General features: G+C 41.0%; 1 protein-coding gene across 3 annotated transcripts; it reads right to left on the bottom strand.

The window, feature by feature from the left end:
* Nucleotides 1–3095: 3095 nt before the first annotated feature.
* On the bottom strand, nt 3096–14475 carry LOC119152993 (kazal-type serine protease inhibitor domain-containing protein 1-like). Of its 3 annotated transcripts, none has more exons than XM_037398846.1 (5): nt 13552–14475; nt 12870–13358; nt 7104–7264; nt 5334–5478; nt 4064–4420 (listed from the first exon to the last, which is right to left on the bottom strand). In XM_037398846.1, the coding sequence occupies exons 2-5, from the start codon at nt 13324–13326 to the stop codon at nt 4290–4292; spliced, it is 894 nt and encodes a 297-aa protein (XP_037254743.1). In that variant the 5' UTR covers nt 13327–13358; nt 13552–14475; the 3' UTR covers nt 4064–4289. The 3 variants fall into 3 exon arrangements, with proteins under 3 accessions (XP_037254742.1, XP_037254743.1, XP_037254744.1); XM_037398847.1 differs by having other exon boundaries at nt 12870–13326; nt 13552–14474; XM_037398845.1 differs by having other exon boundaries at nt 3096–4420; nt 12870–14475.
* Nucleotides 14476–24299: the final 9824 nt, after the last annotated feature.

Below are 24299 nucleotides of genomic sequence, written 5' to 3'. Positions count from 1 at the left end.
AAATGGGAGCTGCTTTAGACCTGGAATGCAAAAGTGAATTGGATGTATTCCTAGCTGAATTTGCCTTCTAGCAGCGAAGTCAAGAAACAGTTATGACAATCTAATTGGGGCAGGAAGAGTAATTTCTTTGTACATGAACTATCATAGTTGAATGATGGTACCATCACTGAACCATACACTTTTGTACAAAGTACCTTCAGTAATTATTGGAGAATGAAGCAAAATCAAAATGGATGATGGTTTCAAATGGAGTCTCTTATTTTGCCCTCACAACTGACTTTGGTGGCTGGCACTTCCAAAAGTCAAAGGGATTGTTTTTGAAAAGCTGGCTCAAATTACCCAGTCCCCTAATGACTGCCTCAGTCCTGGAATATGCCTTAACCCAAGTTTTCATCTTTTACCCTGTGAAGATACAGAATCGTTTATCTATAGCCATAGTCTAAAAGAAAGGGAAAGTCACAAAACATACCAGGAGAAGAATAAAAGGACTGGTGATACACAGAAGAAAAAAAACAGAAAGGATTTAAAAGGAGACCAGAGGGGCAGATCAAAACAAGAATTCCTGGGATTGAGGAATAGGGAATGAAATGGTGACTTGGGGTGAGGAAAGTCAGCCATAAATTATAGTGTAGAAAAATTGGGAAACTCTCTGATGCAGTACAATTACACACTGTCCAAAGAGCCAGAAGCAGCTTGCCAGTACAGGTTGAAAAGGTAAAAGGAAGCTTTTGCATATCCTTCAGAGACCTTGACCATGTGAGCAGAGCCTAGGCTGTGCCACTAAGCTATGCAAAGACATGCAGAAATTAGGTTAGTAAGTTAAATAGTTCAAAAGCTGAACATAACCTGCGGACAGCATATGTATCTTAAGTCTGAGTGAGAGCTTGTGGCTTCTGCAGCCGTGAGCCGTTTCCAGCTTGTCTGGAGCGAGTGTGGTTCTTCTTAGCCAGAAACACCTGTTGCCCTCCAGCCTGGGCCTCCTTTCTGTGCTGATGAATGAGCACGGAGAAGTTGAAAGCACAAAGCTGGTACCATGAGGTAGGCCAGGAAGACTTGCTCAGTTGCGTGCTTAGCTGCATAGTGCAGCCGCATGACTATTTGTTATTTAATCATCGGTTGAATCATTTTAATCTCTGAGACACAGGCAATTGCATTTCTGTATCTGATTTCTGTCAACTATAGCCTGATTATTTTAAGGGGGACCCCCCCCACTGTCTAGCTAAAGAATTAATGGATTCCTAGACTAATACCTGACATAACTCCTGAGATTTAACAAGGCAAGTAAGAATGTTAGATTGTGAAACTACCCCAGACTATGTCAGAGTCCTAGCCCAATGGACAAATCTGCATTAAGGAGTGTAATTGATTTAACAACTTTTATACAATTCCTTTGTCTTTACGTGGGACGGGGAAATGACACAGTGAAGATGCTTGTGTGACAGGCATTGACAGGAGGAAGTTGTACCGTGAAATTCACCCTCGCTTCCATGGAAGATAACAACAAAATTCTTGCTGTGTTCAGTGGAAGCTGAATTAAAGAAGGGTTTTAGGTCTGGCTCACGAGTGTTAGTACACAGCTTCCAGCTCAAGTCTGCCTCATTTTCTGCTAGGTGGAATAGAACCAACTTCCTGAATTTGCTGTTACTTTGGATTATGTGAATAGATCTGTGGCTACAGGCAGTGCATTCACAATTAGATCCATTCATTTGCCACACTGCTTAGAGGGCCGAATCTTCTCTATGCTTTTTTAATTTGTGACTTGATTAAAGCATATAAATAAAGCCAGCCAGTTCTTCCCCACCCCCGAAAGAACTAGCAAATGTTCAGAGTGTCAGTGTTCCTTCTTTTTTTTGCATCAGGCAGGGAGTTTTCCTAAAATGCAGTTTTCTTACTGAAAGGAATGGCTGATAATTTACAACAAATTATTAAATACAGAAAAAAAAAAACCCCATACAGAGAGAAATGCAGTATATTTAATTTAGAACCCTTTGTTCTGGGAAGGTTAGCTTTGTTTAAATAGACATAGTCCATCAGGCCAAACACTTGCAGACTGGTGTTTGATATGGTTCTGCTGCATATTTTCTTATTGAAACATTCTTTCTGGTTTTAATTTTACATTAACAACAGCAAAAGGCCCTGAAGAATTCTAATTTATTTCTATGGCTAATGATTTCAAGATTATTTTCTGTGCCACACACTAGTCCATGCCAGTATATATTGCCACACTTTAGTAATTGGTTTAGTAATGTAATTCATTCATTTGCAACGCAGATCACAATTGATCTTGAATATATTTCTGCAGATTAAATAGTTCCATAAAAAATACCCCCTTAAAAAAAATAATCAGTGATTCCTACCAGACAATTTTATGTTCACATTTCTGTATAGTGGATAAGCAAAAAAAGTTACTAGCCACTAGGAATATATATTAACCACTAGTTATACCACTAGGAAGAGCCCATACAACAAAATCAGTAGTTAAATATGAAACCGTTTCATACTCCTGGTTAAAACAAATTAATATTTTCAATGATAAAATGGCATGCTTTCTACTCATAAGTTGCCAATACTCTAGATAAAGTCTGAAACCAAATAAATTATTCTTAGGTTGTTTGCTACCAGGGCAAAGATCAATAATACCTCAGGGCAAACACAGTCTATAACCAATTTCTTAATGTAATTCAAATTGAAAGGAAAAATCTGCCTAATGGCAAAAAAGCACAAAAGAGCACATTAAAGGAGGAATTTGTGTTGCACTGTATATACATTAAGTAATCTACGCAGTATGTATATGCATACAGTAAGACTGCCCTTAAAGCTTCCTTAACACCATTAATTTAACTTCAAGTTACATCTGTGTGTGCAGTAATCACTACATGGGTTTGTGCATCAGATAAAGACAACTGCAAATACTGAGGGTTTACGTGTAGTTGTCTGAACTTTTTCTTCCTTAGTCATTAATGTTGTTCAGTAATTTACTGCTATTCATCTGCCCTCAGCCAATGGGAACCAACAGGTGTAACTGCCTCCCAAAAGTGGTTTTCATAGTTTTGTATTTTCAGTCACTCATTAATTCAGAGCCAGCCCTCATGTAATTAGTTAATAAAAGAAATTGGAGAAATTTTTCAGGGTGATCACTTTACACTTTGAAGTCTTGTGGTTTTGAATTGCATGTCATTTGCTGTCTGGTTCATGTTGATTGATAAGTGGTTGAGACAATTTGAAAAACGTGCATGTGTTCTGGTGGTTTTCAGGAAGAAAATGATGCCTGCATTTCTGCCTGTCATTTCCAGAAGTGTGGCAATGCTGAACGCACTTTTAGTTGGACATAGTATACATGGGTCAGATACAAGAGCAAGTCTTGGTCAGTCCAAGACAAAAGACAAATACTGGTTCTGTGTGTGGATCTCTGTGTGTTTGAGGGGCATGCACTGAGCCGCAGAACAACTGCCTTCTCTAAACTGCAGTAATTCTCACCAAATGTGATGCTGTGCAGAGTAAAAGTAATAACCCCAAATCTTAAACCGTTGCCTAGGCTGGTGGGAAGAAGCTGACGCTGTTAGTAGCGCAAGAGCTGTTACAAAAGGAAGTCAAAAGGTATGCACAGCTGTTTGAATACACAAGAAATCTTTTCTGGGTATTTTTGAGTATTGCTAGTGAAACGGCACTTACTTGTTTTGACTGTGATTGCTTCAATGTATCTAAAAAAAAAAGTAAACAAAATAACTGCCCAAAAGACAGATAATTCACCCTTGATGAGACTAACCATGACAAATTTCAAATGAGAAGGAAAATCTTGCTGAAACTTATGAGAAAACATCAGCTAAGGAGATTAAAGACTGTTTTGCAACCTTCATACTTAGGTTTGTTGCCATGTGAACAATCTCTTGATACTTCTTAGTACATTATAGAAAAGAGGAAATTGATACAAGTAAAAATATTGTTTAACTATGGACATTTTTGCTAGACAAATTAGAATGAAAGAAATTATAACATAATTTACATTCAAAAAATTAATATAAAATTGGATCCCTTCGGTGTACTTAGTGGACAGGTGCACATTTAAGAGTTTTATTTAACAGTCTAAATGTATGGATTTACAACTGTTCTTTTTTCTGGTGAGTAGCATGATACACTTAAGCTATAGCTGAATTTCAGGAGGGTGGATACACAAGTGAATATGTGCGTTATCAGAGGAGCCATTTATGGCACAGAGACTACTAGTAAATAGAACAGAGTGTGAAAGGTTATGGTCAACAGATATATAAAAAGTATTATTCAAAGTTGTTTCAATTTTCATAGTCCCCGGATTCATATTCTTCCTCATCTTCATCATCAGAATGGTCATAATAGTCCCCATATTCAATGCTGTAGCTTGCACTTCTACTGCCAGCAGAAAATGCAAATGTAGGAGATGATCCTGCAAGATGTAATTGAATCCAGATTAAATTAGTTGTAGATAGGAACAAAGAGCAAAGTATGGTTTCGTATCTGTACGGCAAGCTCAGTGTTTCTGAATCTTGTTATCAATGAAAAGGAGAGGGTTTTTATCTGATGACTAGACCTTGTATCACTGAAGCTCATGAAATATGAGCAAATTTTTATATCATTCACATTTTAAGATGTTGAAAATACATTTAATCCCCAGTACTAGTGAGCTATGAGTTCAGTCCTCTGCAGATCCTATGTACCTGAAAATATGACCAGAGCCAATAAAGCTTTGAAAGTCACCTGCAGAAACAAGGTCATTGACAAACCGGTGACAAACTCCTCAAACCGGGAGGCAAATAGAAGACAAAGCATCTTTACCCTGCATTTGCCAGGAAACCTGGTTTTTCCTGGAGGAAGAAGGATGTTATTCTGCAGGACTGGGCCCAATGCAAAACAATAGTAAAGCTATTTCTTACATCTTTCCAAACACTCATTAAGGAGTAACAACTGTTTCCTTCCTAATTTTTTGAAAAATAAACAGCAATGCAGAACTGCTGTAGTTCAAAGACTTGCTTAGCTACAACAGCTGTTGTTCTGCGTGCAGAGTTCCTACTAACATCAAAGGACTTCTGTAGGATAAGGACAGTGGAATAACATGTGTCTCAGCTGTATGGCTATGATCCACAGCTTTCTGTTTTGTGGAAGCTAGTATAATTTTCAGCAAAATATTACCATATTAACCTGTTAGGGGATAAAGTAAAAGAAAAGCACACAGAAAAGTTTAAATATTGACATCTTTAGGTAATTTCTCATAGTCTTCATTTGTATTCTGACAAATCTGTCCTTTGCAGCCTGCTTGTATGCATATTTATATTCTTAACATGCAAATAAAAAGGTAATACCATCAATGACTTTCAATCTCGCAGAGGCATATGTTGCACCATGCTTATTTTTGGTGTGGCAGATGTAAACGCCTTCATCTGATTTTTTGAGGCCTTGAATCTGCAGCCAGCCTGTCACACCATACTTCTGAGGCCCACCTCTTGCCTTTGAGAAGAGAAAGAAATTATAGAAATTAAGTAGGTAGGAGACACCATGGTATTTCTTAAAATATTTGTGGATGGATTAAACATCATTCCAACCTTTGCTTTTGGTTTACTGCCATCATGCTTTGATTCTGTTTGTTTCTGCTGTGCTATGTTTTAACTTCTTGTTGCTCTGTGCCTGTGAGTTCATGCTTTCCCACCTCTGCTCTTTAAACTTCATTGCCCTTCACAGTGCTCTCATTTCTATTCCTTCTCATGCTACTGATTCCCAATGCTTCTCCTGTCTGTCATCCCATACCACTTGCTGCTGCTTCAAAGCATTGCCACCTGTTCTCAAGCTCATCAGTTTCTTCAGGACAGAAGCAGCAGGTGGGTCTGGTTGAGTTGTTCAGGGCCAAGGGGCCCGACCAAGGTGACACTCGGCATCCAGATGTTAATGGATTGGCGTGACATACCATGAGCTTTCACACTTCATGACAATCAGTTTCAACTGACTTGGGCTAAAGCCTCTTAAAGGGTGAGCTTTCTTTTCCAAACAGAAAACCATTAACAGATGTTCACAGAGAATCTCTCATGCTGAATCTATTAATGGAGATAGGTTAACAGAGCTCAGTTTAGCCTCTGAGGTGACCAGCATTTGGATGTGGTGCTTTGCACCATTGTTTCTGGGCAGATCTAAGTCCACTAATCCCACCTGTGTTCATGCTGCCTCTGGAAACATTTCTAAATAATTTGGACTCTTCAGTAGCACTGTACTGTTTAATTAGCTGCTTCTGTGCTTTTTCTGTCTACCTTTTTGTTCAGATTGTGACCCGTGTCCATTGGATCATACCATTTCTGGGCTGTATGTCCAGAAAGTGAGATTTGCCACGCATTTCTCTTTGTAGTCTCTGTTTGTATTCTTTGTCCATCGGGGGAGGCGCGCAGATGCTGGCTTCAGCCTTACTGTGGTCTGCCTGTACATCTGGTATTGTTAGCTTGTCTCCCCAGAATGTTATTTCCGTTTAAAGGAATTAGCATTTTAATTTATTTCATTTTAGCTCAAACTTCAAGGCTATTTCTAGGTTTGCTTGAAGCCTCTACTAATACCATTCTGCTCTTTCCCCTCAGATTAAAACACAGTGTCCTCCATAAAATGAGCAAGTTTCTTTGCTTTTCTTTTGGATGCCTCAGGGACTGAACCCAAATGGCAGGTCTCCAGAAACAGCATCTTGCAAAGGAGAAATTTAGATACCTGCCAGAATTCTGCTTCTGCATCAAGAGTAGAAAAATTGTTGCCAACAGTCATCCTTCCCAGAATGCACCTTCTTTTAGGTAGCAGCCTAAATGGTTCCGTTTATATGTTCATTCATTTTTTTTCCAGAATCATGCCTACATAAGGAGAATCTTCCATCTTTTCTTTCCCTGCAGCAGGCCAGATGGCAGTACCCTGGCTGTTATTTCGTCTGCTTGGACTGCCAAAGCAATGATCCTTGCACTGACTGAAATCATAATTCTTTACACAGTCAGAGGGTCCCTATTGGGAATCTATTTATTGCACAGTATTGTATTCTGTGGGAAGAATTCCCTGATTAATCCCTCCACTCCTCATCCCAAACTGTCTGACATGGAAAGTGCAAGTTTTACCTGTACTGAGAGGTGGGCATCATCTCCTGGCAGAAACATTTTATTCCCCTTTTTTTTCCATTCAAGGTGTGGCATAGGGTAGGCTGACACCTCACAGCCAAAAATGACATCATTGCCTGTGTAATTCTGGACATCTTGAGGTGGCATAGAAATAACAGGAGCTGCAAAGAACAGACAGAACAGTGCTTTAGAAGACAGTGAGAGAAAGACAACACAAACACAAAAGCATATAACATTAATTTCTACTTCATGTGATAGAACCAGTTTGCCTTTTGCCAGCTAACACATTATGAAGAGCCACATGATTCCAAGCAGCTTTTAAAGCTCAGAACACCTTGTGTCCCATTAAAGGGTGAGCAGGCTTTTTAAAACGCTTATTTCAAAGGACCTGTCTGTCTTTTTCCCTTGTACGTGATTGTGAAGCTTAAACTGAAATTAAAAGTTTGTGTCCCATGAACTGTCATCATGGATTAGACTCAAGGCCCAGCTGGGTAGCCAGTACTTGACTAGACCTTCAGAGGGAAGAACAAGAAATTCTGCAGCAAACAATCAGAGAGTAACTTGATTATACATGGTAGTTCTTCTTAATTTATATTACATTTTGGTTAGCTTAAAAGCTAAATACTTGCACTGCTAGCTTGTCAAAATTTTTTCTGAGGACATCATTGCCTTGGAACTTATTAGAATCTTATCCCTCTCTGTTATCCATTGCAGCAAGTTACAGAATAACAGCATTAATAAGTTTCACATTTATCCTCAATAGCTATCAATTTCATCTGATGTTCTTGTTATGAGACAAGTAATAAAAGTGATTGAAGTCCAATTATTTTTATAAGGTTTTATGTAACGTTTATTATAATTGTTAGATTTCCACTTGTTTCCTATTGTTCTCTTCCCCTCATCCCCCTCCACTGTTGATTTATTGCCCCTGAATTATACTCTCCCACTTTTTCCCAAAGAAAAAGCTGACGTTAACCACGAGAGGGAGCCAGTCCAGGGATGTGAAGACATTTTAAAAATAAACTGCTAGCTGATGCATTCACACGTGATTTAAACACATATCCCTCTATAAGCATGCATGAACATATTAAATGTTAACAGGACATGATGAAATTTACCAGTGGAGAGCAAAATAACATACTAACTGCTATCACAGCCTTCCTATTTTGGAGATCTCTGCTTTTTTCCCTGATCTGTTTTTTCTCAGCCAGAAACGTTTTTCCTTCTAAAGCCTGTTTTCATTCTATTTTCAGGCCAGTGTTTAAAAACGAATGCATTTTCTGGGCCATTGTACTTGTATTTAATTAATGGTTCTATTTTTGTACAGATTCCAGATGCTTGGAAATAGAAACTTATAGTACAATGAATATATTTTTACTTGCAATATTGTAATATATATGTAGGTACAGCATTTATGCTTCAGCATTTGAAACTCTAACGACTTGTTCCAGGTTTTCAGGCAAAGTTTCTAATACATTGGTCAGTTTTTCAGGATTGGTATCTGTTCAGAAAATATCAAATGCATACTGATTAAAATTAATTGCAAACAAATTATCCAGCAAAGTATCAGTTTCCCCATTTATGAATGCCTCATTGAACAATCCTGTTACTCTTTAAAAGTAAGATTTTCAAACTAGGATAATTAAACCCTTAAATGCTTTGTTTTTCATGAGACCTGTACATTCAGAATCTGTTTATTATTTCAAAAGTCTTGTATTCAAATCAACATTAACTTAATATCTTGGATAAGAACTTTTTTTGCCTATGAACTTATCATGTAGGGTCTGATATTAAAGCATACTTTGAACTACCAAAACTCAGTGCAGCCACACTCCTTTTAATGATACATCCACTGTAGTTAAGCTTAAACTGTGAAAAAGAAGCTAATATCTATGTTGACTCACATGAGTTCTTTAAATTATTCTTGTACAGACAGCATGAAAAACTCTTGAAACACTCAGATGTTGACTGGTTAGTAGTATTTTTGTTCTGGTGCTAACACAGGCCCATGGACACACTGACAACGCTGAAATACTGTCAAGAACGGAGTCCTGCTTGTGAGACTGTCCACAGCCATGGCCCAGCTGTGTGAGGCTGAGGGCTCTGGCTTCACCACACCATGTAAACACATCCTTAGCCTCGAGGATGTAAGGGTCTGAATTACAGATCTGCATTATAGCTGTTCACGTACGAGAAATTTTCCAGCAGTCTACCATACACCAAGATGAATTCCGCACTGGAAGTACCCCTTCCTCCATTAGCTGGAAGGAGAATACAGATGATAGCTTGGAAATGTCTAGCCATGGTCCGAGTCACACCCAGTTGAGTACTTTCATAGAGGTAGTTAAGGCTTTGCTGGACCAGGGCTGACCAGGACTGGCATCATCCAAGATCAAAGTCATAGCATGTAGGAAGAACCACAGTTCTGATCTAACCAAACTGCCTTTTCTGAACCTGAACACACAATAAATACTTGCATTATCTGATCAAACTTGGAGAAATAAAACAGCACGTCTCACAACACCATTTTGCTGTATTTTACAGAAGAAAATTGAAGTAATGAGGTATCATTTTAACAGAAATTTACAAACTGCATTTTTGAGTGTTTCAGATTTTGTGTTCAGCCAAATTGTCCCATGCATATCTGTGTATACTTTTTTTTTTTTTTTTTATAACTGTGTCTTTAGAAATGGATCTTTATTGTTACAATAACCTGCCATTTTGATTCCTGGAGTAGATAAATTTTTCTTCATAGCTATAGCTATAGCAAGCATTCTCATGTCTCAGTGTCCAGACGTGAATGGGCAGTAGTTGCTCCCTTCCTTTTACAGTCCCAGTCATGAATTACCCTCGTGCGTTACAGAAGACAAACCAGAAATCAGGAAAAGTCAAAATACTGCTTCAGTTTCACAATCAACATTCACCCAATATCACTCCAGATTAATGAATTAGATAACATGATTCTTTTTTTCCCCTTAACTCATATTCATTTTTGCTAATCTATATCTCATTTGATGAAAATGTCAGAAAATTTCATGGGTTATTTGTTTTTTACTCCAAAATTTACATTTAAAATAAATTATGTGACAGCTAACTTATAAAGAGAATCACTGCTATATTGTTCCATTACTTTATTAAATCATCAGCAAGAAAGGTCTGAATGTGAATGGGGATGGATTAAGCGTAGAGAATCTGTATATAATCAATGTACTTAGTAACCTTGGTAAATTATTAGATAAACTGATCAAAACTAGGTTTCAGGAAAATAAAGGCTTTTTCAATGTTTCTTTAGGGAGCTAGGCCTTTTTCTTCTCCTTTTTCTGGTGATGGATGAAAGATAAAAGGCTATACTCTTCTGATGAAAGAAGTTTATTGTTATTTATTTATTCATCGGTTGCTGTATACAATTAATCCATTTGGCATCAATAGGAAACAGCAGATGCTTTGAAGGAGAAATAACAAAACAAAGTACTTTGAGTTGAGTGAAGGTTGTATTTATAGCTTGGTACCAAAACCCCACAGTGTTCACTGTTTCTCATGCAAATTGAAGTCAGCGGAAAGCGAGTGCCGCAGCGAGGTGCTGCTCTCAGTGCCAGACTCCCTGTTGCCTTTTGTCATCAGCTGCAGCCATGAAAAACCACTCTAAATCACGGTGCCCTTTCACATGCCCGCTGTGCTGCTTCAGAGAGCTGCTGTGGCGGGGGGGGGGGGGGGCTGATGGTAAACTCCCGTGGGGAACGAGGCATGGGCCCCCCTGGTAGCACCTCTGTGCCCTGCTGCTTGCTGAAGGGCCCAGGCTCCTTCCAGAGTCTAAACCACAACCTACGCAGCCGGCATGGTCAGCTGCTGCTCAGAAAGCTTGAGAAGAGGGGCACTCGTGGTGCTGCTCCTCCGTGAGCCCAGCACCCACCTCAGGCTCCAGTGTTTCGCTGCAGCTGGGTGTGGATGCCAGGTGGGTGCTCTGAGGGAACCGGCCCCCGTTTTGCTTAACTAAACTCTGCGCAGCACTGATACGGCTATGAACCTTCCCCCAGGCTTCCGTGGGATTCAGTGGGCTGAGTGATGGTAGGAAATCTATCTGAGTTCCTGAAGAGAGGGTCCAGCCCTTCTGGGGACCCAGGAAAACAGTGGGAAAATGTTGGGGGTGACGCTTGCCTGCAGAGCAGCAAAGCTCATTCCTCCTGCGTGATGAGTGATGTTATGTGCCTCAGGTGACTGCAAGGCCTGCTGGATGACAACACCAGCAAGTAAAAGTGATAGTACTTCCAAACTGAAGTTTTTTGTATATGGCCGGTTCTGTTTAATTAATTAGAACGGACCATTGCTTTAAGCCTGTATGCATGAACAGCTGCCTCTGCTGCAAAGTTACCGTCACTTGCTACTGGAGTGGCACTTCCAACTGAAATCTTCCTGAAGGGGTTATGCCACAAGAACTAGTGCTATTTTAATCCCAAAGAAGAAGACCTACCCGAGGGCTAATAGGCTTTCAATCGTACTGTGGGCAGAGTTTTCTGAATGTCTTTTTACTGACAAGCCTTTTTTCCCAGCTTAATACCCTGATGGCAAATAAGGGATTCTTTAATGCATCTTCTCTTCTAACTAGAGAAAGAAGAAAGAGGTCTGGTATTAGCTGTTCATCACTTTACCTTTTAGGTATTCAATATCTAGTGTTCATTCAATATAAAAGCACAGCATACAGTCTAACTTGGAGGGAACAGATTGCTAGCAAGGAGTGGGTAAAATGTACCCAAGTTAGTCTCATATATGGACCTTTGCCAGAGATGCAATTTCAGATTCCTAGAACCATGGACCCATTTGTGACCCAGAGACCTCTTCTACTTAATTCATTTGAGAAAATATTTCATTAACTTAAAAAAAAAAACACACAACAAACCACAAGCAGTTTCTCATTCAAAAAACAAAGCCTGTTCACTTTTTCATTTTCATTTTATATTCATGTGACTTAGGTGAAAGGTGCCCAGGAGTAAAGACTTGTAATAATGTGAAGAATGAGGACAGCACACGCGCAGGAGGCAGGATTCTCCTATACAACTCAGCTAAGAATCTTTCCACTAATAATCATTGTAGACAACTGTTCATGAACTCTAAGTGTCTTTAGGGAAATTGTTTCAGTTTGATTTTGTTCTGATATTTGGGTTTTCTGTTTCATGGGTTAGCTAGATTTTATGAAGATTCCAAAATTAGATTGTTTTAGCCTTTTTTTTGGGGGAAAAGAACAAATCTGTTAATTAAGCCCTATCTCCTTCTGTTGCCTCTGCTTCACTGCTTACCATATATACACACAGGTGGGATACATACGTGCTTGCATATATGTATGTTTACCTATATATAAATGAGATCTGCCTTGCTATCACCACTTCAATATCAGGTCAGTCCTCATATAATTGTAATTATTTCCCCAGTCCTCCCAGACTATCCTATCTGTTTACCTATTCCCAACTACACATACAATTTTTGTAGAAAATATCTCATACTCTGCTTGTTCACAGCAGAACTAGTCTGTAGATCTATGGCATATAGTCACCAAGTGATTTAATCCACTAGTCTATAGGAAGTTTGTAACATACAAGATTAAGTACCAGCTGCTGAACCACGTTTAACACAAAGTAGTATTATAACAAAATAATGATAATTATAACAAAAATGCAGTATTATTTTAACAAAGTTAGACAAGAGCATCTAGTAACACATCTGAAAATAAGAATTAGATTTTTTTTTCAGTTTGGAAGTGCCTCTACATGTTACCTGATTCACATGGCCCTTTATGTTTCATGCTGATATTTCTTTTCGTAGCATAAGCCTTGTTGAATTGACAGATGTTCTCGTAGGTTTTCCCTTCAGGTCCACAGATGCTCTCTTGAGACTTGCACACACACTGGGGCTCAGGAACTTCCCCAAACCTTGCTTCATCAGCATCCAACCTGCACTCGAGGTTGTCCCCACATTGCCCGTAAAAATGATTGCCCTGGTCCAAGTCGCAGATCTGACCTTCCACATTTCCACATTCAGGACAGCAGCCACAACGATCCAGTACAGTCCCGGCTGGACAGTCCTTAGGCTCAGAGCAAAGTGCCAAATTGCATTTTCCACAACTATCTCCTTCCCTTAACAGCCTCCACCAACCTCGGTGGTACAAGGCAGGGAAACTCTGAGAAACCTGCAGCAGTACTACCAGCACTGCTGTAACCATCGAGTGCTTCATCTTGAGAATGTAACAAACAAGCAGAAAAGGTCCTTGGAGTAAAGCCAGGGGGAAAAAAAAAAAAGAAAAGAAAAAAAAAAAAAGAAGAGTGAGCTAGTGTGAGAAAAACATCACAATCCTTTTCTTGTTTCAGAATATAAATTCTACTGCAAACACAGGCTTTAAGAAGAAATTAGCATCAGATTCTTAATCTGGAACTGATAATAAAAATGCATACAAACCCACCGGCTTTTCTCTAATGCAGTTTGGAATGTGAGTATTGCTTGCACAGAAACCAAACTGCCCCTTCTGACAGCTGAGTTGAAGCTCTCTGAAAAGCTGTTTGCTCACTGTCTCCTTGAGCCAAATTTGCAAAGCATTGCTCTACTGAAACATTATATCGCAGCTATCGTAGAAAGGGCAACAGGGTAAAATAGTGTAAAATGAAGAAATTAACTGCTATGACCTCCCACCCCCATCAGTTGAAAAAGACGGTCAGAAAAAGAGAAACATGGGTATAAAGCAGTACCCAAGATACCAGTACCCTAGAACTGAGCCAGTGCTCTAGAGACTAGAGCAAGGTTTAACACCAAATTTCATCCATTAATGATCACAGCTGGGATGTTCTGAATAAACAAGTCACTTACAGGCTCTTTACAAGCAAGGGATGGTCCAAGACAGCTGGAATTGACTTTAACTCTTGGATTTAAGATGGGAGGTACCTAGACCCATTAAAAACCCCATTGTTCTCTCTACATTTAGCTTCTTTTCAGTGCTTATGGGTGTCTGTGGTTTGCAACCCAAAATAACGTGGTCTACATTTGGCTCTAAGAACAAAAGTGCAAAAGGTTTACATAGACAAACATGAGCAAGCCACCCCAGCATCTTCAGACACCCCAGACGGAGGTTTTGCTGAAGTATTAGATGCATCGCTTGCCTTTTCGTAGTACTGTTCTGCCTTCATTTCTTTGGATGTACTTACACTGTGAGTTGTGGAGGATGAAAGAGGTAACTGATCTCTTTTCCCACTTCTTCTGTCCATAAGTTTCTTCCACTTCAGGGAGCTGGGTTTGCAGGGTCATTTCTTGCCAGGTGCTGCACTTGTCTTTGCACATCTCAGGATTTAGGCATGCTCCCTATCACGCTACCTTATACCAGAACACTCCCTTCCCTTGCAGTGTTGATGAGAAGTGTCTATAGACCATAGGCTACTGTTACCGCTGTTCAAACCACATGCAGCTTGGCAGAGAGGCACCTTACTGTCTGTTGGAGGTAAAAGTGAAGCACAGTGGACTTACAGACCCTGTGAGAATGGCTCAATACCACAAGTGAAGGTCACCACTTCCTACAAATGAAACATCTTTGTCTGTTTACTTAAAATAACTCCACGTGCCCCACATTTCCAAGATATATATGTAAGTCTTAAGGCACTGTTAACAAGATGAAATAAAAGCAAAATCATGCTTGTGTTTGCTTGTCCTGAAATCCTACATAAGCGGCTTTTTTCTGCTCTTTTTAGATTTGTGGTGCTTAGCTGCTTACATACACTCAGTGAAGGAGGAATTTTCTTGTGCCAGCCTTACATCCTCTGGGCACATCCACAAAGGCAAATCTTTGTTTTCTTTCCATCCCAAACATCTCCATGGTTTTTCCCCAGTTCAGCTTCTTACCTTCTTCACCAATTAAGATGACCTTTTGCTTTCGGTGAAGTAGCATGCTGCTTCAAAATCACTTCCTTCCCCCAAACTGCATATAATGCATTTCCCCTTGGCCCGCATCGGTGGAGCACTTCTTAAAGCCAGCCTGGAGAGACCTACCGAGCGCTGCTTATTTCTGTAGGATGCCTGGGCTAAAAACAAAGCATGTTTGAGCTTGGAACACAGAATCAGACTGCAGAGGAGTAAATTATGTGTGCAAATGGTACTTTTAACATTAAGAGTCAGAAGAAAAGTAACCACTGATTTTAATGGGGAATTGATTTTTGTCCCACCTTCTTTTGTATTCTGTTGAATGTGTTTTATTTCACACTTCCCCATCAAATTCTAATTGGACATTTAGATTTGCATTCTAGGGTCTACTCATCACTGTCTATGTTATTACTTGTGCCTACAGCTGTAGGGGATGAATGTCTATAGGACAAATATTTGCTAAGGCTCATACAACGTAAAAAAAAAAAAGTTTATAGTGGGGAAAACATACATGCAATGTGCAGCCAAAGCAGGGAAGGGCTGCAGGGCAGCACTGCCCCTGTGCTAAGGCTGAGCTTTACCTGTCAGCTTCCAGGAAGTGAGTGGTTTGAGGGCTGTGAAACAGAAGCATGAAAGGAAATACCTCCTGCATCCTGGCACTGAGGAAACCCATCACAAATATCCTAGAAAGCATTTTTGGCATCTGTCTGACTAATGTAATATGACTTCTTGGTAGGCTCAGCCTCTAAATTAAGAACCGGGTGTGCCTGTGGTCTCGTTTGAACAGCTGCCACTTGGCAGGTGATCTACAGCTGAAGGTTTTTTGGCCACTGATTTCTGAGCTCCCCTGGAACAAAGTGGGGCAGGGAGAGGTTAAAGCACTGCAGTATGACATGGAGAAATGGTCTGATAGCTGTCTAAAATGTCTTTCATTAGTAAGCCATCTGTGACAAACTGCGAAGAACATTGGTGTAACTCTCCATACTGGATGGATGTGTGGCAGGGTCAGAGCAAGGGTGATAAATGGGGAGCAAGGAGAGAGGGTGGGACGTGCAGCTGAGTTTGAAGCATCACATCTAAAGGCATAGTCCCATCTGGTTCAGTAATAAAATATGCATTATTTCAGTATTTTCTAATCCCTGAAGCTTGCTTTTGTGGGTTTGGCAGAGAAAAAAAGTGTTGCTTTTCATCACAAACTTGAAGTATCTTAACCCTAAATATCTCCCAGAAGAAAACGCAAGCAGCAGTGGATTAATGTCACAGGTGGAGCTGCAAGACAGGCACCAAAGTGCCCTGCCTGCTTTTCAGACCACCATCCCCCAAATGCTGCCTGGAGAGCTGACAAGCAGTGCAGATGATGCCCTCCACAACCCCTCCAAGAGGGGAGGAGGTAAGCAGCTGCAGTGTATGAGGGGGAGCTTTCTACCATCAGCTGTGAAATACGTTTTGGTGAATATTTCTTTAACAGGCAGGTTGAACAGCATTAGTGTACTCTTGGTCCTCAGCAGGCAGGATAGTGCTGGCCGTGCAGCAATTTCCCTGGCTTTTTCTGGGTATTTCCATATGGTGTGATCGTGCAAGGAGTTCTGTCACCCATCTTGTGGAAAGGGACAGTGCCTGAGTTGGATGCTGGGCAGTGAGGGGACATGGCAAAATGGCCCAGTGCTTCCTGTACCCTCAGACTACACTTCCACCATGGACACGGTAATGTCTTGCAAAATAATTCCTGTAAGTGATTGTTAAGGAAATTGTATTCCTATTAATTTCCTGCCTTCTTCTTGGGGTCCAGTGTTTATGCTAAGCTGCTGACTTGTACTGCGTTATCTGCTTTGCATAGTATAGATAAGATACATTGCTGATGCAATTTGAAATCCCATTGCTAGCGATTCCATGAGGTACCACTGCCTTTCATACAAAATGCGGTTCAGCTCTTTGTTCGGTTTTATATGTGTCAATGTGAGTTTTACTTAAGTAAAGGTTTCTGAATCTGGCTCCTGCTAGGCTTGCAGGTCTGGTTCTTATGCAGACAGGAGCCCTATGTGGAATAATAGCAAAATATGAAAAACTTTGAAATCGCCCTTCCACCTTCCTGTCCTTGAACAGTTGAAGTCAAGTTTGGAAACTATAGTGCTCTGTCTCTTGAGTTGTATTAAGTACCTATACTTGAGGTTCCTTTAGACAGAGTAAATCTTGGCTGACTCAACATGTTTCCATCCAAGAAACTTTATACTTGTATTACGTGCACAAAAACAGCATTAAAGAAAACTAATGTTTGATCTATTATACTGGGCAATAGCACACTACAGGTGGCTGTGCCTATTGGGTATATGCATTACCTGATGCTGTACCAATCTCCTAGGATAATTTCCCCCCCTGCCACGGCATCCAGAATTGAGCTTCAGTTGAGGCACTCAGCTCACCTGAAAACAGTGTTTGGTTTTGTAGAAATAAGTGGCAAATGGTAGAAATTAATGATAGGTGAGGCAAAAATGGTTGGATGCCATTTGTGGGTCCTGGGATCTTAAAACATTGCATTTTTTGGTGCCAGTCTGTTTGCTGACATGCTGCTTTCATGAATCTCATCATTAGTGCTGCAAGCACGTGAAGTATAAGTTAATTCTGCTGTAACATGATTATTAAATCCATTAATCAAAGGCTGGAGATCCGTAATTAACTTATTCTCCAGCATCAAGTAAATGATTCTGTTGTGAGCTTTAAGAAAGCAACTGTTCACTAATATGCAAAATACAGTGGGGCTATTAGACTATAAGGCTCTTTAATTGTATAATTAAATTATAAATTTTGCATATTTTAATAACATATATTTTAATTATTTTCTTTGTAAAGTTAAAATGGAGGATCATTATTCTTGCCTTTTTTTTTTTTTTTTTTTTTTAAGGTTTTACATGTAATTTACCAAAACCAAACAAATAAAAAAATCAGTGGCTATCTCCTGCTTGTAAGTTGACTGCTTTCATGTAAGGCTTTTTTTTTTCATGACGCAGCTTGGACCTGTCTTCAGCAGTGGCTGGCTATTCTCCCATTCCACGTGGCAGCAGCATCATTGTTGGTGGCTGTAGGCACACAAATTTTAACTTGCATAAAGAAGGACCTGCTAGTACTGTTCTAGTACGAAATGTGTATGTTTGATTTAATATAGGCTTACTGATTCCTTTTCACACAAATAAGTCTGGAATTTCTTTTTAAAACAGCTAGTATTTCCTTCCAAGGGGCCAGATATTTCAGGGTGCTTTTGAGCCTGCTTCGTGTCTCTTGCTATCCTTTAAGTAGACCAAATTTCTGAAAGCTTTGTAGTTTTACCCAAGCCTCCTGTCCCATAACAAGGAGGGATACTGGAAACATTTAGGGAGTCAGCAGTAGTAATCTAGCATTTCTCTGAAGCCATATTTCTGAGGGGTGAGAGTTACGGTGAGGAGACTTGCACAGAAAACTTCACAAGGGTATTTCCCCCATGCATCCTGCCCGCATTTCCAGCCTGGCAAATTTTAGTTGTACATCTTAACCTTTCTCTATTACACGCTTTAATCACAATGCAATATAGAAGCAATAGCCAGCATCATTCTCCTTCCTCTTGAGGCGAGGGGGCATGGTTTGTCCACCTTCTGCCTTAATTTTAGAGAGACGTAATGGAAATACATGTCCATGTCTTGCACAGACCACAGTATTTTCAGGGTGTCATGTTTTACTGCAGCAGATGCTGCAGTTTAATGCAGTGTGAAACAATTTGTGTGTCCAAGGCAGTTGCTGTCTACATCAATAGTGGCACAGTAGAGGTACAAGGGAGAGCAGGGGCTTCAAAGACACTGGAGTTTGGGGAAACATATCAAACCTCACCACACAAAACCAGACAAACAAATGAAGAGCACAAGAAAGCATGTCTTGCTTGTAGATGGTAGCACGTACAGCAAGAGAGAAATGGGCTGGGGGACCTGGAGGCAGCGAGCAGGAAGGGGTGTGGATGATACAGGTGAGGACCTGGGATCCCCAGCCTGGCCAGGGTTGTGGGAGGCACCCCCTCACCCACATCACCAAGGGATGGATGGTATGAGTGCTAGCAATGTCTGTGTGTGTGCCCCTGGCTATTCTCAGCCCCTCCTGTGTGCGACTTTCAGCAGTATGGTTGAAGACTGGCCGGGTCCTTATTGCAGACCTGCAACAAAACATGCTCTGAGCGCTTGCAGAGAGGCTGGAAGGAAATAATTATCAAAACCAGCATGGTTCTGGGTCCGCCAATATTTTGGGTGCTTCCACCTAACAAAGACTGGAAAGTAATGTTAGCTTTGGCCAGTGGCTGCTGAGGGCCAGGTGTATCTGTCTGTCCCTCCATTTCCCCGCATAGGGATGGTAACAGGAGGCAGACAAGTAAGTTTAAGCCCAAAAATGACACTGATGGTGCTATCTGGTATATGTAGCAGCAAAGTTCTTAAAAAGACCAAACCACAGTGTTTCCTGGGAAAGCCTAATAGAGAGAGGAGATCTCCGAAATTTGCAGACAATGAATACAGAGTAATTTTTCTGGTAACCGTAATGTTGATGGATAGGACAGTTTGCTTTGTCCAGTTATATAAGAGCAGCTGATATAAAAGGACTTCATAGCTGGATATTTATGAGAAGTTTCATTTCTAATAATATAGTTTTTGCCTCTGGCAGTGGTGTGGTTTAGCCCTGTTATTACTGGGAACTAAATCTTTAGGATATTCTAACTATAACTGCAGGGCCTGTTTGATCTACCCGGCGAAGTTAATATTTTCCAAAGCAATTGAAACTTCACAATGAAAGTCTCATTAGCAAAAACTACCTGCTCCCTAAAACCAGCCAGGAAATCAGGCGCAGAGAGGAATCTTGGGGGATTTTCTTTCAGCTTCACCTGCTTTTTCTTGTACAGCAATACTCAAGAAAGTAATTTTCCATTACAGCAAATGTACAGATAGACTAACAATCCTCTCTACAAAGCAACTAGAAACCAGTTTCTGATATAAGCAAAATTCTGTCAGCTCGTTTCTGCTGCGCATGGATCTTGCAAAATATACTCTCATCGCTTGAGAGAAGCAGGAGTCACCCCCCGGTGCCAGACCCTGCCCCAGGCCAGCATTGCTGTCTGCAGGAGAAGGGCACGGAAGAGGTGCTAGTACCCCACTGAAACTTCCAAGAATGTTCTTTAAAGTGTGAGTCTTTCCTGTTTTGAGCCAGAGCAGTGGTATAAAAGGAATATTCTCAAGTGATTCACTTACCCCTCTGGAGCATACAGAGCTAAGGGCTGCAGTCAGTGAGGCCCATGTAGGCCCATGTTAGGGCCCCGTGGTCCCGCAACAGTGTGGAAAGGCAGAGTGGGATCTCCTGAGCTGCTAGCTGGGCTGAAGCCTCCTTTCCTTAGGCTAAACCATAAATCTGACTCCAACCCCTTCTTCTCATGTCTCCTTCAAAGACACAATTAGCTCTGACTGTTGTTACGAAGAGAAGTAAGTCCACAACAGACATAGGTTCAGGCTGTGAGCTCTGGTAATAGAGCTTCCAAAAAGTCTTGCAAAAAGTCTATAGCCTGGACAATGGTGTCAGATCAAAATGACCTAGCAAAAAAGCTGGAGAAGAGAGCAGGAATCTGCTTCCCACCACTGTGCTTTTCAGTGGGAATAGTTCCAGAACTCAACGCTTCTGACAAACATTTTTCATCTGTGACCAGAGAGCTTGAAAGGAGATGCACGGTGCTGCCTGGTGGAGGGGACATGCAGACTGTGTGGGGAGGGGAGGCTCTGCTGGCTGTAGGCTGGGGTGCTTTGGGCACCTTGAGTTATGCAGCAGTAGGAGGTGGAAGTGAGAGAGCACAGGAGGAAGCTTCAGAGTGAATAAGGACAGAAAGCAATGCCTGAAGCAAGCTTGGAGGGGCAGCACTAGATCCTGAAAGAAGGGCCAAGAGGACAGGTATTGCCTCTGGCTGTTAACATTTCCTGCTGTTCTCAGGGCTCTCTGTATTGCCTACAGACAAACAGGACTGCAGCAAAGAGTCCTATGGATTGGCACCCCTAGGCTTTTGGGTTCATGCCTCTGGTCAGAAGGAGTAATATCCTAACAAGGTCACTCATCTGAATACTTGGAGGCTAAAAACAAACAAACAATCAGTGGTGGCTCTCTATGATGAACGCTGAAGATGATGTCCCTCTGGGAAGATGAGGCTTGTCTAGGGATATTTGCTACTCCTACCTTTCATTAATGCTTACACCCTTGGGGTCAGGATGGGGCAGGGCTCTGGGTTGGATTTGCCAATTTCTGGAAGCACAGCGCCCATCCTGGCCCCTTTACTATCCTGCTGTTTCCAAGGGTCACAGTAACATGTGTGGTTCATCTGTGATGGCTCTTAGCTTTGCACGTTTGTTCCTAATAAAAGGCATGGAAGCTGGAAACAGCATTAAGTAAGGGAATATGAATGAAAAATATGCATAAGCATGAGTTAAGAAGTAAAGGCCTGAGTCCATTTAAACCAGTAGCCAGGCTCTCATTAAGTTAAATGGGCTCAGGATTTTGCTGAGCGCTTTTAGCTTAGCTGGCTTCCTGCTTGAGTTGGCAGGGCGAGTGTCTTTGTCCCTGTCCAAGGGCACGTACTTCAGATTGCTCTTCTGTCCAGGCTGATGAAACACTCGGTCTCAGTCTATTCCCACTGCAGCACGGCCAAACACAAACATCTTGCATGCGCTGGAAGCTGTAATGTTTTTGCAGTAAATGCTGACCTACTTGTGCTAAAGTAGATGTCTGAAAGCACAAGCTGCCTTGAAGAGCTGATCTGGTCTTACAGTTGTCGTTGCATTTCACAACAACTGACACAAACCTAAATCTGCCCTAAAGAGGCTTTCTATTAACTGACTACCTCAGCTTGTAGAAAATACCACTTAAATGGTATTCATCGATGCTGGAATGGAATGCTTTTATTATGAGTGAAAAGGATCCTGCTGTCTTGCTGCTCTCCTGTACCACAGCACATGGCAAAGGTAGACCCATTCAGGTTTGTGTTTTAGAGCCAGAGGCTGTGGGCTGCAGGGAAAGAAAAGGGCAGGACATCTCTGGGAAAATCTGAACTGATAGTGTAAAGTCAAAACTTATGGTCACCTTTGAGGGGAGTGAAATAATCTCTATATTTAAAACAAGGTGCTGCAGGTGGACGTATGTCTTAAACTGGATAAATTTGAAATTCTGGACTGGTGGGAGGACTTGGTCCTGCAGCAATGATAAGAGCCATCTGCATAGTCTGAGCCTACCTGTGGAGCTTTAATTCTATGTTCTCTGAAGTCTGAGGATTTGTTTTCTGGGGGTCTCAGTCCAATAAAAACGTAATAGAGTACCACATTGATAAAACACTCCCTTTTTTTTTATTTAGTGGAACTGAGAAAAAACATTGAAACAAATAACAGGCCATTTGCATCAAAATCCCTCTTCTGGTAGAGGTTGGAGGTACTCTGGAGTGTGACTGAAAAGAAAACCCCTACAATATACTGGAAAAACCCAAACCAGATGACTTCTGGATTCACTGGCTTCCAGAGGGCCAAATTCTCAGGACAACATGCCTCCAGACAGTTCAGTGCTAAACAGGTGCAGCTGCCCAGTCAACCCAGTTAAAGCGCTGTCCCTGTAAAGGCAGGAGCCAGCATCTTGCTGGTACACCCTGAATCTGAAAATCTTCCGTTTCAAAACTGTGCTACTATACATGCCCCTGCTTAGGATCTGCGATCTCTCTGTAGAGTACACTGATATTATACAAAAGTCTGTGTTCCGCATCTAGAACGAAATTTGCTTCCTTTTCTGAGTTCAGAATTCATAACTCTTCTGTTCATTTAGCTTACTGGCAGGGATGATCACCCAAATGTTAGCTCCCAAACTATGGATTTCTTGTTTGCAGTTGTAAGTACCTGCACTAAGCTGGTGGAGAAAATAAGACATAACAGATCTTTGTGCCCAACCACAGCAGCTTGCAGTTCAATATTAAATTCTCCTGGTGAATTGCCAATAGAGTAAGACACAGTTAAGAAGTGTTTCAAACCACAGGAACTTTGAGGAAAACTGCAGTCTGAGACACAGATCTCAAAAGGGGAAAGAGAAAGAAAATGCATCACATTATTCATTAAAGACTTAATGCTCGCCTCAGATTAAGAAGCAGCCCATTGTCTGATCCCAAGTGTAACAACAGGTTGCAATTTAAAACAGCTTCATTAATGAACAGAGAAGTTATTTCAGTGAGAATCTGGAGAAAACCTGTGCTAATTACCAGTACTAAACAGTCTTTCCTTATAAAGACGTGGCTTGCTGGCTGTGCGTTTTGACACTTAAGTACAGTAAGCAAAGGAGAGTGGTTTCTGCTACCAACTCCATCAGTAGGTTTGAAATGGAATTAACCTTTTAAAAATGCAAAGTATTCCTTACAGCAGATGGTAGTGTTTGCATATACAAATACCTTTTGGAAGTCATAATGTAAACCGCATGCTCTGAAACAATAGGATTCCCGAGCTGAACCCTTCATCCTCCTGAAAATTAAAAATAACACTCCCCAAGCTCAGACCAGTGGCTGCGGCAGCAGGACCAGCTCCTGCCTATGCTGGGATGAAGTGGGCACAAGAAAATTTAGGGGAAGAACATAGGCGAGGGGCATGGAAGGAAGCAGGGGGATGCTGGGATGTACTAATAGGTGGTATTTCTCAGTCACTTGCTGCTACACTCTTTAGACAAATATGCATGATGCATTAGCCTAATTTAGCTTTCCTCTATAGTGCAGCTCCTTCATATTTTAAACTGTATAAATTAATCCTCAAAATGCTTTATGCTGCTGTGGCTTGACTGCCTTTGGTCCCTGTGCTAGCTAGAGTGACTCTCCATAGTCATGAGGTTTTATATTCCTCTGTGTTGCACCAGTTACAAACATTTGCATCTCTTGAAAGTTCCTCAAGTTGCCTGTGTTGCCTGACTGCTGCTCACTATCCCTTGTGCTTTCCTATGCTAACACACATGCACAAGCATTTGTCCACAAAGTCTTAAAGTAGGTGCAAATGTTCTTAAAAAGAGACAAAGGTTCCAGAAACTGCAGCTTTAGGAAGTATACTTAAGGCAAGGTCACAGCAGATCAGAACATAACTGAAAAGCAGAATTATCCCAAAAAGCAAGTCAGTTGTCTTCTCCTCCATACATTCACATTCTGCCAAGAGCACAAACTGGCACCGCGGTGGAATAGTAAACGTTAGGTGTAACTCTGTCCTGTGGGTTATCTGCATTCATGGTGCCAAGTCCTCTCAGAACTACAGGGCAGAT

Source organism: Falco rusticolus, chromosome 8, assembly GCF_015220075.1.
Source record: "Falco rusticolus isolate bFalRus1 chromosome 8, bFalRus1.pri, whole genome shotgun sequence".
NCBI classification, from domain to species: domain Eukaryota; kingdom Metazoa; phylum Chordata; class Aves; order Falconiformes; family Falconidae; genus Falco; species Falco rusticolus.
The sequence above is the reverse complement of the archived record's forward strand: the minus strand, read 5'-3'. Positions and strand labels throughout refer to the sequence as shown.

What these genes read in the sequence shown, in the direction of transcription:
- LOC119152993 (XM_037398845.1), bottom strand. Translation starts at nt 13,326, where the DNA reads ATGAAGCACTCGATGGTTACAGCAGTGCTGGTAGTACTGCTGCAGGTT. An exon ending in TAAAGGGCCATGTGAATCAG is followed by an intron (nt 7,265 to 12,869) that starts GTAACATGTAGA and finishes TGTTCTTTGCAG; the next exon opens with CTCCTGTTATTTCTATGCCA. An exon ending in ATGCCCACCTCTCAGTACAG is followed by an intron (nt 5,479 to 7,103) that starts GTAAAACTTGCA and finishes CTCTTCTCAAAG; the next exon opens with GCAAGAGGTGGGCCTCAGAA.